The sequence below is a fragment of the Hippoglossus stenolepis genome, chromosome 6 (genome assembly GCF_022539355.2).
Source record: "Hippoglossus stenolepis isolate QCI-W04-F060 chromosome 6, HSTE1.2, whole genome shotgun sequence".
Classification (NCBI taxonomy): Eukaryota; Metazoa; Chordata; class Actinopteri; order Pleuronectiformes; family Pleuronectidae; genus Hippoglossus; species Hippoglossus stenolepis.
In genome coordinates this window covers 19,088,999-19,106,208 of record NC_061488.1, presented here as the reverse complement: position 1 = coordinate 19,106,208, position 17,210 = coordinate 19,088,999, and the positions used below count along the sequence as shown (strand labels likewise).

General features: G+C 41.4%; 1 protein-coding gene across 1 annotated transcript in view; it reads left to right on the top strand.

The window, feature by feature from the left end:
- soga1 (suppressor of glucose, autophagy associated 1) overlaps positions 1–17,210 on the top strand; it is a 104,527-nt gene that overhangs the window by 66,408 nt on the left and 20,909 nt on the right. Inside the window, exons 5-11 of the mRNA XM_047340185.1 lie at positions 2,608–2,670; positions 7,126–7,293; positions 8,370–8,523; positions 9,090–9,657; positions 9,779–10,079; positions 11,334–11,555; positions 14,141–14,278. Coding sequence (XP_047196141.1) covers positions 2,608–2,670; positions 7,126–7,293; positions 8,370–8,523; positions 9,090–9,657; positions 9,779–10,079; positions 11,334–11,555; positions 14,141–14,278 — 1,614 coding nt within the window. The remainder of the gene's footprint in view (positions 1–2,607; positions 2,671–7,125; positions 7,294–8,369; positions 8,524–9,089; positions 9,658–9,778; positions 10,080–11,333; positions 11,556–14,140; positions 14,279–17,210) is intronic.

Sequence of the window (17,210 nt, the reverse complement as noted above, 5' to 3'; positions counted from 1 at the left end):
ACAAAATTCGATTTTCAAATAACATATTGGTATTGCCCTTAATGTTTGCAAACATGCACAATTTTATTTAAAAATAATAGCATATTTTGTTGTATCTGATGTGTTTGCTTTATAATTATTGTTATTCATGATAAAGACATCTTAGGAAGCATTACATTAAATATATGTATCATCCGATATATCGGTGTCTGATATTTTTAACCCCTATTGGCATCAGTTTCCATTGGTCAGGTTCTACTTTCTACATCAGTATTTGTGTTGTTTGCAACTTTTGGTCTTGCTGGTAATTCAGCAGTCACTCATGCAAATGAAGCTCAGTGTGATATTCAGCGTCATGAGCTCCCTCTCAAGAGTCTAGCATGAATTCATATCTATCTAACTCCATCCAGGCCGTTCTCTGCAGCTCAACACTGCTCAGCTGAAAGCCTGATCCACTAGGACCGAAATCTGTTTTTAGGCTTATTGATCAGTCAGTTTACTTCCATTTATAGACTGTTTGCCCCCTGAAAAACTAGGAGACCAGAAGATGGAGGGAGGAGTGAAGGGAGGGAGGAGAAGGACAGCGGGTGATGAAAAATTCAAAGGTTGGGAAATATCCCAAAGAGTGACGAAGGGATGAGAGGGAGTGGGAGGAAGAAAGGAAGGGCAGAGGGGATGAAAGGATGGAAAGAGATGAGGGAGAGGGGGAGGAGGTGGGGGTAAAAAGAGCAACAGAGTTGTGTAAAAGAAAAATCAGAGAGAGAGAATTTATTACCCTCAGTGTTTAAAGGCTGCAGTGATTGAACGAAATCACTTCAAACATGCACTTTATATTTTGGGAAGACAATGTTAAAAAAGGACCCAAGTATTATTTATTTATATATTTTTTCTGTCCTCCTTCCTCCCTCCATTTCTTTCTTTTTTTGCTGGTGGTTCTTTGCAGCGAGAGTAGCTTGTTTCCATGGAAACGGACTGAGCCAGATGAGCTTCGCTACTTGCACTGCAGCGTTACTCTGCACGTGTGTGTGTGTGTGTGTGTGTGTGTGAGAGAGAGAGAGAGAGATTGGTCTTGGCTCTAAAGAGAAGGAACGATGATGATTTATGAGAGCCTAATGCACTTGGCAGACACTTGGATGAGCAGAGGACCATGTGTGTGGATGAGTTGTTCGCGGAGCAGCCCAGCGTTTTGTTCCTGTCATTAGCTCCTGCGTTGTGTCCATGATCCATGCTTTTGTTTTTCTCTTTTTGCCTTTGTCTTTGTTTTCATATTTCCCTTTAAGCCTTCCGGTGGTTCTCTTTCTCTTCACCTCACAGCTGTAATTCCACACTCTTATCAGTGTCGATGTGGTAATTAAAATCACTATGGGAATGATCAACATCACCATAGCAATGGCATCTGGGTCATCTCAGCACAAGAGAGAGAGAGGAACTGTGTCATACAATATCCTAGCTGTTTGTGTGCGTGTGTGTGCATGTGGCTGCTTGTGTTTGTGTGTGTTGTAACTCTGTCCTTGTTTACAGAACTTACAGAGCTTCTGTACATCTGACATTTCATTGTTTCTACATAGTTTCGTTGAGGTTTAGAGAAAAAAATCGCGATTATAAAACCACAGCTGTGTGATAGAGGTTGCCACGCTATTAGAATGATTGACACAACACATTTATTTTGTTCAGCCGCTCAGAAATCCTCTCAGAAGAAATATTTTCCCAGATACACTCTGCAGACACGGATGAACAAAATAAAGCAGTTACTGACTTTGGCTATTAGTGACAGCCAGGAGTAAAACAGTCTGAAAAAATGTACCAGTTTCATTTTGTTTTGTGTTTCAGCTTTAATGTTGATTATTTGGAGCAAAAATGGGAACAGATTGTCCTCGTGGGAGATTTTGGACATTTCTAGAAATATGCTCAAACTAGACATAGGACACTCATTTTAATTAGATATGATGTTATTACCAAGAGACAAATAGTTCAGCTCATAGAGTGTCTGGTGGTGTCTGAGAACTTTGATGACCTGAATGTCATTGCTACCGTTCAAGAAACTGTTTCTGCAAAAAAAACTCAACTTGTCATTTTTAATTGAATTAGTTTACTGGCAGGGCGGCTTTGGTAAAGTGGTGAGAACTGTCAACAATCCCATTTGTCCTGGAATAGCTTCAGTTTTTAGTTACATAATTACCTTTAATGCAATGGAAAAGCTATTGTGAAATTCAAAATTCTGACCGGGTTGACAGATGGATGGAAAGAATAAAAAACACTAAGTTGTTTCTATTGAATGTCTGAGCAGTGGCTGGCAGTTCAGCCTGAAAGATGAGCGACGAAGGTGAAATCATAAATGAGATGAATAACTGTCATGGTGAAAGCTCTTTAATGCCTGTTGAGTCATTTCAGACAGAAGCTGTTTCTACTGTGTGTTATTTCAAAGATATACTACTTGACAAATAAAAAAAATATCATTTCACTTATTGAACAGTAAAATAATGAATTGAAATGTAAGGACATCGGTTTTATTTCTAAGTATAAGTACTCCCCTCACTCGCTCTGTTTCGTGACATGACAGCAGTTCATTGTCAATGTGCTGTCATGTCCTGTCTTACTAATGAGACTGTGTTTGTGTGTTTGTTGCAGAACTCCCAGAAGAAAAGAGGAGCACGACCCAACAACAAACCTGACAAGAAGCTCGGTCCACAGGTAACACACACACACACACACACACACACACACACACACACACACACACACACACACACACACACACACACACACACACACACTGCTCTGTTTATCCCCAGACAGTCCAGCGAATCACTAAGATATACTAAGATTTTTCAGCAACTACACACACACAGACACACACCACCACCACACAAAAATAAAAGGGCTACATTGCGATATCATGAGGAACTGTGTGTTGAGTTGAAACACCTGCAGGACGTGATGGAGAGAAAGAGGAGAAGAGAGCAAAACAGTAAAGATGAATAGAATTGGCCGGAGCAATTCCAGTTGCACTCGCTAGAGAAGGCTTAGCTTGCGAAGACAGTAATTCCTCTCTTGTATCGAACTTGGCAGTGACCCCACGCCACACCAGAAAGAAACACATAAAAGTTCTTGTGATGCCCTTCAGGGTTTTTTGAATATCTTGAGGTGGTGTGTCATAAATCTGCCCTGTCACACTTCTTCGAGGAAAACAACTTACTCTGTCTGGTTCTTGCAGATCTGCTTCTCAATGCGGTTTTATCTTTTGAGCTATCAGCTCACTCACCACAAAATTCGCCTGCATAACATTGTCTCTGTCAGAGTGAGGCCTTGTGAAAGCTGCTTGTTGGGCACCAACCTCCACTGAAGGGTGTAAACTTGATTCTATCACATCTGTCCTGGCAACTCATCAGGTTTGCCTGCGTGTGTCCAGCTGTAAAACACAGAAAATCTGCTTTTTTTCCCATCACTGTGACGTGTCCTTGAAAACTAGACACACTGGCTGCTCTTTTACTTCAACAAAAAAGAATCATGTGTCCATTTCTCTTAAAGTGTCAAAAAGTACTTTTCTTTTCTTGACAGTCACCAAGACGTTACCCAGCCTTTGGCTAGACAGAGGACTGGGAAAGAGAAAATTAAACATAGAAAAGGATATTTTAAATAAGAAAAGATGAATGGACAATTTTGAATGATTCAAAGAAGTATGATGAAAGTTGTTTTGGCTAATGTATTAGCAAAGAGTTGCCTGTGTTACACATCTCGTAGACAGAGTGGAGGATTATTCACAATTCATCTGGAGTTGTGCTTGTGTGATGAATTTAAGTCCCGTATCAATCTTAGAATATCAATAGAAGAATGTCAGGCTGTTCAACACAAATGACGCACTTTGCTGGAGTCTCTCTTGCCTTTGCCTTGCCTAACCACGTGTCCAATAAAGAAAATTATTAACAAGAAGAAAGAAAAGAAAGGGAAAAAATGAGTGATATTGAAAGAGTGGACATTTTGAAACAAAGAAAGGATGAAGAGTGTGAGAAAACCGGTGACATCAATATTATAGTCAATACCAAGGTGTCTCTGTGTCAATTAGTGTTAAACCCACTGTTCTGTCTTTTCTGCCAAAGGTTATTTAGATACTTGACAGTCATTTGCTATATAAGACAGTAAACCAGTTTCTCAGGATCCTTTCTTCGTACTCATACCAGCAGATTCACTCAACTGGAACAAATAATAATAATAAAATGCAGATAAAAATTAACAGATTTTCCGTGTGAGCGTTGCCTGAGGTGTCATCTCTACAGATATGTGACTGCAGCTGTAGCCGTTATTCCCTCCACTGTTTCAACATAAGCAGCTCATTATATTCTGAATAGAAACTCCATCTAATACGATAAAGCATTTCCTACAGCGAGGTATTGAAAGGAGGCATTATTACAGGATGTCCCAGCTACAGCACTAAAAGACGCAGTCAAATAGCAAATGTCAGTTAGCATCTCATTTAGTCATGGAAAGATGAAGATTTCTTCAATCTTTTAGCCGAGAGATATCATGAGGTAGCTCAGCCTTTATGACCAATAATTCATGTCAGTTTATGGATTATGGTTTGCACATCAATCTGCTGAACGTAAAGATGGTTTTAGCTTTTGGTGCAGTTTGATGCCATGCAGTTTATACTCGGCTATAACGAATTAGAATCACGGTTCGATATGATCTGGATTCAGGAAAGAGAATCTGATTAAATAGAAACTAAACAATGAATGAAAAAAAACTTTTATTTTTCATTGTGGAAAAACATTTATATGGGGCAGGCAGCAGCATGAAAAACATTATTGACGTATGTGTAAACACTGGAGCAGCCCTGCGGCCTCTGGTGTGTGACTCGCTAATTAAACTACACGCAGTTGATTAACACCTCTTTCTTTGACATCCTCTTGAAATCAATTACAGAGTTAACATGTAAAACTTCGCTTTTGCCACCGACCACAACTGTCATGTCAGAAATGTTGCGTGTTTGATCCCTCAAGTGCGTGTTTGTTACCTCTCAGCATTTGACTCTGCTGTTTGTGTCTCGATCTGTCGTCTCTGACCTATTTCCTCTGGGGGATCACACTCTCGCTCTATCTGTCCAAACCAGCTGTGTGGAGTTTGAAGCTGATAAAACAGCGGTTCCTGTATTCCGTCTCATTTTCACCTCATCTCTTCCTCTTTTCTGGCCTCCATCTAGTCCTGTAGGTATTTTTGTACTTAGTGTTAGTCATGTGTCCTGGGTTATTTAAAAAAAATTTAGTTTTGGATTAAAGATCAGGTCTCAACATCACACTTGATATCTCGACATCCTCTTTTTCCTCAGCTTCGCTTTTCCAAACTCCCCATCCCTTCTTTATTTTTCAAGATACAAACAAAACTTAAATAATTTCCCCATTGTAAAAAAAATTGTTTTAAGTACATGGGCTCAGGTTTTAGAGAATGACAATGTTCATAGAGGTAAGGATTTGAAACATTTCTCCACAGAAGCTGTTTTCAGTGAAGGTTAACTTCCTCACCACCCTCTCTCTGCAACTTCTCACAGCAGCCCTCCTCTTCCTCTCTGAGCCACATACCATAAATGGTTGTAAATGCGTTTCGCCTGGCTTCTCTTAATGTGCTTGGAAATACTCCCCAGGCCATAAAACAAACACAGGTCTGCTTCTGAGGAGTGGGTGCACGGGGTCACTTCAGGTCAGCAGTAGTTACAGCCCAGTTTCAGATGTGTTTCAGTGAGAAATACACATACACACATGATTACCATTAGTCTTCTCTTTCTTAGAAAAAGAAATCGGAATTATTACACTTTCATAACATTTGTCTCCTCGTGTCATCCTTATTGGTTGAGGTTACAGCTGCATCAGGGGCACATAAAAACATCACAACACCCTGAAACAGCTATGATTTAATATCAGGGTTAACCCTCTTGTTTTAGCTAATCTATTAGCAAAGAGTTGCTGATATCACATCCCACAGAGACAGTGGAACATTATTCACAGTTCATCTGGAGTCGTGCTTGTGTGATGAATCTAAGCCTAGTATCAATCGTATTTTATCTCTTATTTAGTCTCCACCACCAACTCCTGGAAAAATAACATGCTATTTAGCTGCTAGTATATAAATATACAATATAATTATAACTTCTGAGGCAAAGCACAAATGACTGACTTTGCTGGAGTTTCTTTTTCTTTGTTTTTGATAATGTGAAAAGCCCACGAGGAACAAACACAACATGACTCTGACCTCACCATTTGGTTGCTGAAAGCCACAAGTTAGTCAATTAGGCCTTTGTCATATTTTTTTTTTGAAGTTCCAGCCGATTTTAAATAGAATAAAAAGCCAATTCATCCCTGTTGAGTTGCAGTACTGTTTGGAGTTGTGGCTCGGGTTCAACTGGCCGCAAGCAAAGAGTTTTTTTTATGTCTTGTAATTACCAGGGATGATGTCAAAACATCACTGTGGTTCAGAGAATACAGCAGAACAAAACATCATCAGCTCCACGTTGAGATTCCAAGTTGTTTAAGTTAATGCATGGCCTGATGACATTCAGGGATCTGCAAAAAATCGTTGAAGAAATAACCAGCAAGTCGAACTCTCACCGGAGTTCTACTCTGTCTTGATCCAAAGTCTTGAACCAATCTGATTGTGAAACTATGAAACCTCTTTGAATAACATGCAGATGTGACCAACACTACACAGTTGCCCACTACCAAACATTTCCTCCTCCACAAAACAGGCAATTTCCTCCGAGACCATGTGGTTCTTTCTTCAGAATAGACTCAGTTTCTTACAGAATCTTTTCAAACTCCTGATATGTATGATAATGTGGTGCTGATGAGCCAAAATATTAACTGTTATATTATTCATGAGACCTACACTTAAGTATAACTTTACAAGATGGTCCATATTCCTCAATTTACAATACGTAAAATGACATAGAGCCTAAGATTATGACTTTATTCTCATAACGTAATGACTTTTTTCATGTAATGAAAAGTAATGAAAGAACATATGTCAAATCAGATTTAGAAATTCTTGCTGATTAACTGACCAATCCCTTAAACAGGAGTTACAGACATTTCCATCTCTGTGGTACAGTTGTTCTTGTATCATTGTCACCTCAGTGATCTTTCTGTCCCGTCTCTGCAGGAGGACAGTTCAGACCTGAAGTGTCAGCTCCACTTTGCCAAAGAGGAATCAGCCCTGATGTGCAAGAAGCTGACCAAGCTGGTGAAGGACAGCGACGCCATGAAGGAGGAGCTGGCAAAGTACCGGTCGCTGTACGGAGACGTGGACGCCTCGCTCACCGTGGAAGAGGTGAGGAGTCGATCAGGAGCAGACAAAGATCTGGACTTTTTACTGTTGAGCTACTTAAATAAGTGGTTAGGGAACAGGTGGCACCTTCACCTCACAGTGACAGGGTTCTGGGTCCAAACACTGGTTCAGCCAGAAAACAATGGGGACCCCAACAAACCTCAAGCCACAACCTCCCAACATAGGTACAGACCCACAGAGGTTACATCCATGAAACATCTTCAAGAAACATCAGCAAGTCCAGTTACCTACGTACACATGTCCAACTCCTGAAGATACCATGACCTGGATGACTGAGAGTCTTCACAGATACAGAAAAAAGTTAAACATAAAAAAAACCCCACAGTGCATACATCATGAAGGTTAATTGGTGACTCCTAATTGTGTGTGAGTGTAAATGGTTATTTGTCTCAATGTGTCAACCCTGTGATAGACTGGAGACCTGTGTATCCTGCCTCTCACCAGTAAATGGTGTGATTGATGGATGGATGGATGGATGGATGGATAGATAATTTAGAACTGCAATACAACATGTAGCTCTTCATCTTTTATTATTTAATTAGCTTGTCGGTTAACATAATGTTTTCTTAAGTCTAACCATACATTGTAGCTCTTTAAACTCATTCCCCTCACATTCCCCACTTGCCAAAAATACCTGGTAAAACTTTACGAGGAGCATTTGTATTGTTTAACAAACAGCCAAAATGCTCCAATTACATTTAATGAGAGTTGTGCTCATCAAATCCAACTCACTTTTGAACCATTTCAGTGACTAATGCTGAAAACCAAACATCAACAAATATTTTTTAACTAGTAGAAATTGCGATAGAACATGTTGTTGATCAGTAGAGGTCTATAGCCAAGACTGGTAATGCTTAAAAAACAAAGTTATTAATATGACAGTTTGTTCTTCCCAACCATGAGCAGAGTAGTAGGGTGGAAGCAGTTGATGATGATTCATGATAGCAGTCATAAAGGTCAACAGCTGATTTAAAAGTGTGTGAGGGAAGAAGTGGGAGAAGAAGAAGGAAAATGTTCCACTCACCTCAGGTTTCTTTTACTTGACTTCCTCCCCCCAGGTTGCTGACTCCCCCCACACCCGTGAGGCAGAGGTCCGAGTCCACCTGAAGCTAGTGGAGGAGGAGGCCAACCTGCTGAGTCGACGCATCGTGGAGCTGGAGGTGGAGAACCGGGGGCTCCGAGCAGAGATGGACGACATGAAGGGGCCACAAGGTAGTTTTTATTGTGAAATTTGGCTGACACTGGCTTTTTTCATTGATTTATGACCATGAATTTGTTGGAAGATCAGCAATGCTTACTTTCATGGGAGACTCATACATGACCAGTTTGAATCACAGACTGTATAACAAGATCGACAACGCATCTCCACTCAGATACGAGTGCCACCATCTTGCGCTTTTGACTAAATTTGGAGCCGTGGTATTGAGGTCTCGCCGATACATGAGCTCTATCAATCGCAAGTCTATCTCAGCTGTCAATCAAAATATTTCACCCTTTTTTAATAGCATCAAATGCCAAAGTTACCCCCAAAAAAACATTTTGACACATCACAGAAATCTGTTTAACATGTACTTAACAGACCTGTACAGTGCAGCACCACGAACCACATCGTGCATAATGATCATGGAGTTTAATTAACACCTCTCTCTCAAACACTTTGAATGAAAACTGAACATCATGACTCTGAATGAGGGTTTGTTGGAGACTACATTAGTTTTAGCTGTGTGTACCAAATAAACAATCATGCTCTGTATAACAATTTATTCCTTATGTCCTAGATGGACATCAAGACCTCTCTGGTGTCAGCTGTGGTCTAGGTATGGGTCTTGGTCTCTCTGGCGGAACCATGATGCTCGGAGACGGGGCTGCTTCTGAAAACGTCATGGAGCTCCAGAGACACCTCCAGTTCGTGGAGGAGGAGGCGGAGCTGCTGAGGAGGTCTCTGATCGAGATGGAGGAACAGAACAAGCTCCTGATGAACGAGATCAACCGCTACAAATCCGAACTACCGCCGCTGATGTCCACGCTGTCATCCAATTCGCTGACGTCGCTGGCGGACGGGCTGCTCAACGACAGCCCGGTGCACACCATACAGGAAGGGGCGGTGTTCATCAGCACGGACGCCCCTGTCCAGGAGGAGGAGATCAGACTGGCGAGGCTTCAGATCGGAGAGCTGAGCGGGAAGGTGAAGAAGCTACAGTACGAAAACCGAGTGCTTCTGTCCAACCTGCAGCGTTGTGATCTGGCCTCCTACAACGCTCCTTCCTCCTCATCCTCCTCTTCGTTACGACTGGCTCTGGAGACTGACGCGGAGGCTGGAGACTCAGCTGAGTGCCTCCCCATCAGGTAGTTGCAGATTTTATATGGTGTCAGTTTCCTTTACAATATTTTTGGATGAAGTTGTGGTTTTACAGCGTGGGAGTCAGCAGTGAGAGTCCTTTAAGTGCTCTCTGTCTTTTTCCATCAGCCCGCCCCACCGCAAAGAGCCAGTAGGGGGCGAGAATGACGCCCTTGAGCTCAAGGAGCGGAAAAAGAAGTTCGAGGACAGCGCTGACGCAACGGCCTCGCTTCCCAGGTGCCTGGGGCAGAAGGACCACGATGCTTTGCTGGCCATGAGGGACCAGGCTCGCTTGGTTTCCACGGCGATACAGCTCCTGACCTCTCCCGAGTCCAACTGCCTCTCCTCCTCGCCATCCATCTACCACAAGGTCTGCAGCAACGAGGCAGCGGAGCCGTGCGACCTAGAGAAACCTCAGCCTCACAGTCAGGTACATGTCCTCTGTTTGGTGCGCAGTTTCCCCGCAATGCTTTCTAATGAAACCTTTTCAACTTCAAACCCGTGTGGCCATTTCATTGAATCGGCCACACAATCTTTTGGAACCCAAAAGATGTGCGCCCCTTAATAAACAATTATATTGTATACATTAAAAACAGCAGTAAAGTCCACTTGAACAGAACCACTGACAATGTAAAATAATTGGGTTTTATACTTTTCAGACTCAGTCCACTGTACCCTCGAGATGCAGACACATCCCTGCTGACTAATGAGTTTGCTAGAAATTGTTGGTAATTATCTGTATTTCAACTGCAGTGATGGATGTTAACAATTTAACTTAATTAATGACTATACAATGACAGCAGCTGCTGTTAAAAGAGCTGCAAGGATTATGGGACATAGATATATGACTTTTAGATCAATTAAAAAAAAGCTAAATAAATCAACCAAATTTGTCCTTTCCTTCCTTCATTTTTCTCTGCAGAAAGAACTGGACATCTCATTCTTTTGGTTTTATCTGATCATTATTTGTATCAGATCAACTACCAGAATAAACTGTTTAGATTTTCTGTCAGTGCTGAATAACAGATCCCCAAAGTCGTCTCAAGAATAAGCTAGTCCAAAGCCATTTTCAGACATGAACTCCAAAAGGTTTGAACGCACTATTGGGTGCAGACTTTATGAAATATGAACAACGCAGTCAGGGATTCTCTGGTCAGATGCGTTCAAAGCAACTGAAAATCTGAATGTTCAGGGGAGGGGATGACGCAGCATTTAAGAGGAAGGACATAACGTATATATTACACTGCAGAAATCACCTGAGATTCTTCTATTCTTTATTTATTTATTTTTTTGCAGTGAATCCTTCAGATAATCTCCTGTTGTTTTCTTACACGGCTCACTCAGACATTATCCACAGCAACTGACTGGGACATTTGCGTTCTCACATTCAGCTCCTTTGGTTCATTTCAGGAGATTGTCCGTAGTTCAGTGCATGGAAATATTCACTTAATTTTGACAAAAGCATGCAATAGTTGATTTTATGTTTTTTTTATTTGTTCAGAACTAAAGAGCAAACTGAATCTTCAGCATCAAATGTTTTTTTTGCCAATTCTTCCAGCTCTGATTGTTCGACCACCTGCAGTATCAGCCCTTCCGCTCGTCATTTATCGGCCCACGGCATTCTCTCATTGAGCCGATAATGACTGTGGCCGTTTGATAAATTCTGTCTTATTCTGTTCACTAGATTTCTGAGCTGTCTGACCTGGCGGACCGGCCTCTGGTTGGCGCTCTGACCAGCAGGCTCCAGGCTCTGCACAACCAGCTACAAGCCTTTGTGGAGCGGGTTGACAGCCTGGGTAAACCCTCAGCAGGTGGGCGGGACCCTCAGGTGGAAGGAGCCTCTCCCCTGGCCTCCCACGTTTGCTCTAGAGATGACCTGGATAGAATTAATACTCCTGAGGAGAAGGTAAAAAGACAAGACAACACCCTCCTCTTCTTCACTCCTTGTCACACTTTCTCTTTCATTTACCATCACTCCTTTTTAAAGCTTTTTATTTTCTAGAGCTCTATTTTCTGTTTTATTCCACTAACTATTACTTTGGCTGACTAACACTCCCAATGCCATTTAAACATGTTGCTTTAGCTTCTCCTCACAGTGAAGAGTGGATTCACACAGCACGCTCAAACCTGTTGCACCAACGCCCTGAAATAACACAGAAAAAACGATTTAAATGAGGCAAAGTGAGATCATCAGGCTTTATTCTGGCTGAAGTGAGCAGCTGAAATATAAATTGTTTCATTGAGATCTGTTTATAAGAAAACAAAAGCTTTCCATCCCTGTTGCTCAAATAGTTTGGAACTAAGCTGTTGAAATTCTTGGGTCTGTCCTGTTTGTCATCATAGATTCACCTGAAACAAATAACACTTCAGTAACAAACAAGAATCCTACCTACGCCGTATGGACGTTTCAGATTTGAGCTGCCAGCGTGAACCTCTCCACAGAACACCATTCATGTCCTTTGCATGCTGTTGGATTTCCTTCTGACTTGATATTGAGTTGCTGCTTTAGGCCTCAAATGGAGCCTGTTTGTTTGTTGCATGGACACAGTGAGGTTACTGAGAGCAGATAAAGCACTGTGTCTTTATATGTATTTTCATCAGCGTATCATAAAACCAATTCAACGCCCAGGCTGAGATGAGGAATATTGATCAAAACTTTTTTCAGTTGAAATCATATTTATATTCATGGGTTTATTGACATGAATGACTTATCTCATGGTCTCTATTAAGATTTAGTGTGTTGGATTCTGTTACCGTAGTCAACTAGCAAATAATGAACAATACACATAGGGTGACGCAAGTGTGGTTTTATTTATTTTTTTATGAAAAATCTTACACAGGTAAAAACAGATAAAGTTTAGTGTTTGGTGGTGTCCTTCTTCTAGGGCTGCTGTTAAAGCTAGAGTTGGTAATCCTGGAAAAAGCTAGCAATTGCAGGCTACACTTTGAAAAAAAAGCAATCGATAAGTCCCAGTCCCTCCAGTCGAACCTTTCGTCAAAGCTGCACTGTTAAAACACATGAACGCCCACTTCCTGACATCAGCTAGAAGCCCATTTTTCCAGCTGTGTATGTCTCTCAGACAACTGACAGGGTGTGTGCAGTCATACGTTTTTAATGGTATAAAGCCACAAGAACCTTATGAGAATATAAAATATTACATTCAATAGAGTCTGAAAGCTTAATCAAATAGTCCAAGTTTTTCATATCCATTGTTGCACCTGCCAAAAATCTCAAGTGGGATTATGATTGATTCAAACATCTGAAAGCTTCAAACGAGACAGCAAGCTTGAGCTAAACTCTGTAATAGGTCATTGCTTGGATACAGTATCATGCTATAGTTAATTGTCAATAATTTATGACTTACTCTAAGCATCTACTGTATTTGCAAGTCTATAATGGTCCACATATAAAATATATAATATATAATATTTGAATCAGCTGAAGTTCTAAAATTTGTGGACTGGCTTATTTTTCTACAGTACTTTACTGAAGATGGCACTTTATAAAAATTCTTGTCAGGGATACATGTAAAACATTAAACATGTTGAAAGAAGTAGAATAAATGAATAAAATTAGCAATTTTTTGTATTTTGTGATTTGACCTTACAACAAGTGAAACTTTTTTTTTTATCTGTGTTTCCTATTCTGGTCTAATCTAATTTACCTGTTTGGAGAAAGCTGTGATGATACATAGTTTGACTGAGTAAACAAAGTTTAGACTCCATTAGAGGCCACTTCTGAGACCCAACACCCCTCCTATCTCTCCTCCTTCTCCTTCCTCACCCTCCTACCCTCCTTCCCTCCTTCCCTCTGCACGGGCACCATAATCGTCGGTTTCTGCACGTCACTTTCGTCTCCCCCTTCCCCTCGATTTAAACCTCCTTTATCCCACTCCCCTCGCCTCATCTCCACCACCTCCCTTACTGCTTCTCTGCTCTTCCTCTTATTCCCTGATTCTTCCTCCGTTGCTACTCTACTCTCCCTGGACATTTCATCTTAACCACCGTACTCCTTCTCTTGCCTTTTTTCTCGTCTTATCTCTCTTCCTTCCCCTCCCGTTCTCCCATCCCTGTTTCCCTCATCTCTCCCTCTTTGTTCCTCTCTTCCAATCTCTCTTTTCCTCTATTCCCCCCTCAGCCCTTCATTCTACCCTCCATCCTCCTCTTCTTTCTTTTCTCCACTCTCTCCTTCTCCTCTCTGACCAAGCTGTTCTTCCTCTACATCCTTTTCTTTGTCTTGTGAGTGCCATAAATCATTTCTGTTATGTTTTAAATTTTTTATTTTTCTGAACGTTGACACATGGATGTACTCATCATCGTGGTTGTATTGTTTTTCTTATTGTTGTGTTTGTTTGTCTTTGTTTTCCATCATTTCCTTCCTTTTTGGGTTCCACAACTTCTCCTTCTCCCCCATCTCTCCCTCTTCCCCCTATGTTTTTTGTGTTTGTGTGTTTTTTTTTTCTTCATTAACTTGCCCATGCATGCATGCAGCAGCCTGATTACAGGGGCCAATCAGAGACAGACGTTAAAGGTCAAACTGGAGAAAACAGCCAATCAGAGATTAACGAGGCACAAAAGCAGGAAATCAGCCAGCTGGAGCATGAAGAGAAGGAGACAGATGATGAACTGGTAAGTCACTCAAATGATCAAAATCACTCTCATCGAGACACACAAGAGGGAGTTTCAGCCCCAGACTCTCTCAGGGCTGAAAGCTAACACACATCTTGAGCCAGAACCATGAGCCTGAAGGTTTAGGTCAACATTTTTAACTCTCTCATACATACACACATGTATACATACACAAGACAGACACTGACAATATGGATTTGGGTGGTCACAGTCTAGAATGTTGAAGTAACTAACTAAGGAAACTGACAGTAAATGTTAAGTTACTCTTATCAATATTTTACAATATCAGGTGGCTGTGGCTGAGGGGTAAAAAGTGCTGTCCATAGCGGCACTGTATGAATGTGTGTGTGTGAGTGAATGGGTGAATTGCAAAAACTGTACTGTAAACTGGTCATCAAGTCTCAAAAAGCTCTATATAAATACAGACCATTTAGACCATTACATGAACAATGGTAAAATGAATACTATTAACAAACCTTTTTGAGACTGAGAGTTACCTGAAGGGTGGAGAATGATATGAAGGACTACTTGTTTGGTACAATGTTTCAGAATAATAGCTATTAACGTAACCAGCGTGCTGTTGTGTAAAACGTGTCTCCTGCAGACTCACTTTTCTACTTGGAAAAGTGGTGATATGATTTTCTCAATTGGTCTTTTGCTCCTGCAAAACAACTGATGAGTGCTGTTGACTTAACATCACCTCACATGGTCCACTGTGACCACCGCAGCATCTCTGCTCTGATCACTCTGTGTGTGTGTGTGTGTGTGTGTGTGTGTGTGTGTGTGTGTGTGTGTGTGTGTGTGTGTGTGTGTGTGTGTGTGTGTGTGTGTGTGTGTGTGTGTGTGTGTGTGCACATGTGCTTATGCAGCAGGACAGCAGAGATATTATAACTAAAAAATGGAATTAGACATTTAGACCACAACATGGCTTAAAAAAGTAACTAGCTGAACTTCAATGAACAGTCGGCTATTTGGCCAACAGCTGCCGCTTTTAGAAAGCACTGGACATGTGGCGTAATGTCTCAGAGCGGTCATGCTATATTTAGAATTACCATTCGGGAAACTCATTGGCTGCCTTGGGGCGTGCTAGCAGGCATTGTGTTGGATAAACCTGCTCCCAACCATAAGGGTCAGTCATAGTGATGTTGAACATAGACTGCTCAACTCTGGGTCCCCCTTTCCAAGACAAAAATACCTTAACTCAAGGTCCATTTACCAGCTTTTCCAAAGTTTTTATCTGTATCAGTTGTCATCATGTGACTTAGGTACAGATCATCAGTCATAGGTCCTAAATCCTGTCTCATTAGCTGTGTCCCAATTCAGGGGCCACGCAGTCTACCCAGCACACAAAGGAGGCGGTTTTCGTGGGCCAAAGGAAGGAAATGAGACAGTGTGGTCTAGAGAGGATTTCCGTGATCAATGTCACCAGCTGATCTTGTCCTCATTGCTGTTGCCTAGCAACAGAGCTGCAGTTGGACACGATGAGAAACCTTTATTGCCCCTTGTTTTTTGTGCAGTGTGCACCATTAGTTGTTCAGTTGAGTGATACTCAGCGTTGGACATCTCGTCGCTTGGCAGTTTGGCATCGAAGCCCAATGAATCTTGGGATAGGTTGGTCCACCCATTGGGCCGTTGTGTCTCTGGGATAGAAGGACACATTTGCTCGGTGCATTTGAAGGAGCCTTCAAAATGGGACAGCCTATTCACGCTGCTCTGACACAATTGGTCCTCAAATGCATCCTCTGAAGGATGCAGTCCCTGAATTGAGACACTGCTATAGTCTCTCTCCTGTCTTCAAAGATGGTTTTAATGGTGAGTTATCCATCTCCATGACAGCTAAACAAAGTCCATCTGCAGATTAAGACCTTGCATGCATTTAAACATTTACATTTAATGTTAATGGTAGGTCACTTAACACAGTACTGATACAAACCCTAATTATGCCTCTGAAAACAGGCCTCTTATATGCATCACGTCACTCGTTCCGAAGCAAACACACATCTGACAGCCTTGCAAAGTTCAATAAGGGCTCACTTACACACACATTTGCTCACAAGAAACACACAATCTGTAGCTTGCCGTCAGGGATGTGGTACAGTGGTAGAAAACTCAGCAACACAGTTGCTGTTAACAAACATAAACAGTGACTTCATTGTCAGCTGTGGGACTGACAGGAAGAAGAGACCTTTGTTTGGTTGACATTTTACTGCTGGGTCTCCATGGTAACCAGGGCTTTGTGTGTCTAAATCTTTATCCACAAATGAGAGGGTGAATGGGAGGAGACTAAAATAGAATGAAAGAGAAAGATAACAAGTAGTTTGATATTATTGATTTAGGTAGTTGTGTCTGTAGCAGAGCAGTGACACAGGAGACACCAGTGTTTACATATGCTCACTGTTCAGCAGGATACTGCCACATAAACACTGCAATACTCAGTGGTAGACTTGTTATTGTAGTAAAACCAGTTATTCCACCTATCCACCAAACATTGCAACTTCAATGTAAGACTCTGCACAGTCACTGTATCTGGCTGTTGGGACACTAACTCTATATACTAGAACTCACCACAAATTGTATATTTGTATTTGTGCACAAAATAAATCAAATAGATAAACTAAACAAGTGTTATTTATCCATCTTCAAAGGTGCTGGTGGGCACGTTTTTTTTAAAACTTTGGACAAAGTCAGGTTAACTGCTTCCTGCTGCTTCCAGTCTTAATACTAATCTAGGCTAAACACGTTCTGATTCCAGGACTTGTTGGAAAATGTGCTCCTGAGAATGTTTTTCCCTCGATACTCCAGTCTCCTCTCCACTTTCATATCCATCTATAATTATGAAGTAATGAGCTTAACCGTAAGCATAAAGAATGGAGGAAGGGAGCAACAGTTAGCATGGCTCTGCCCAAATTTTAAATAATACAACTTTGTATTT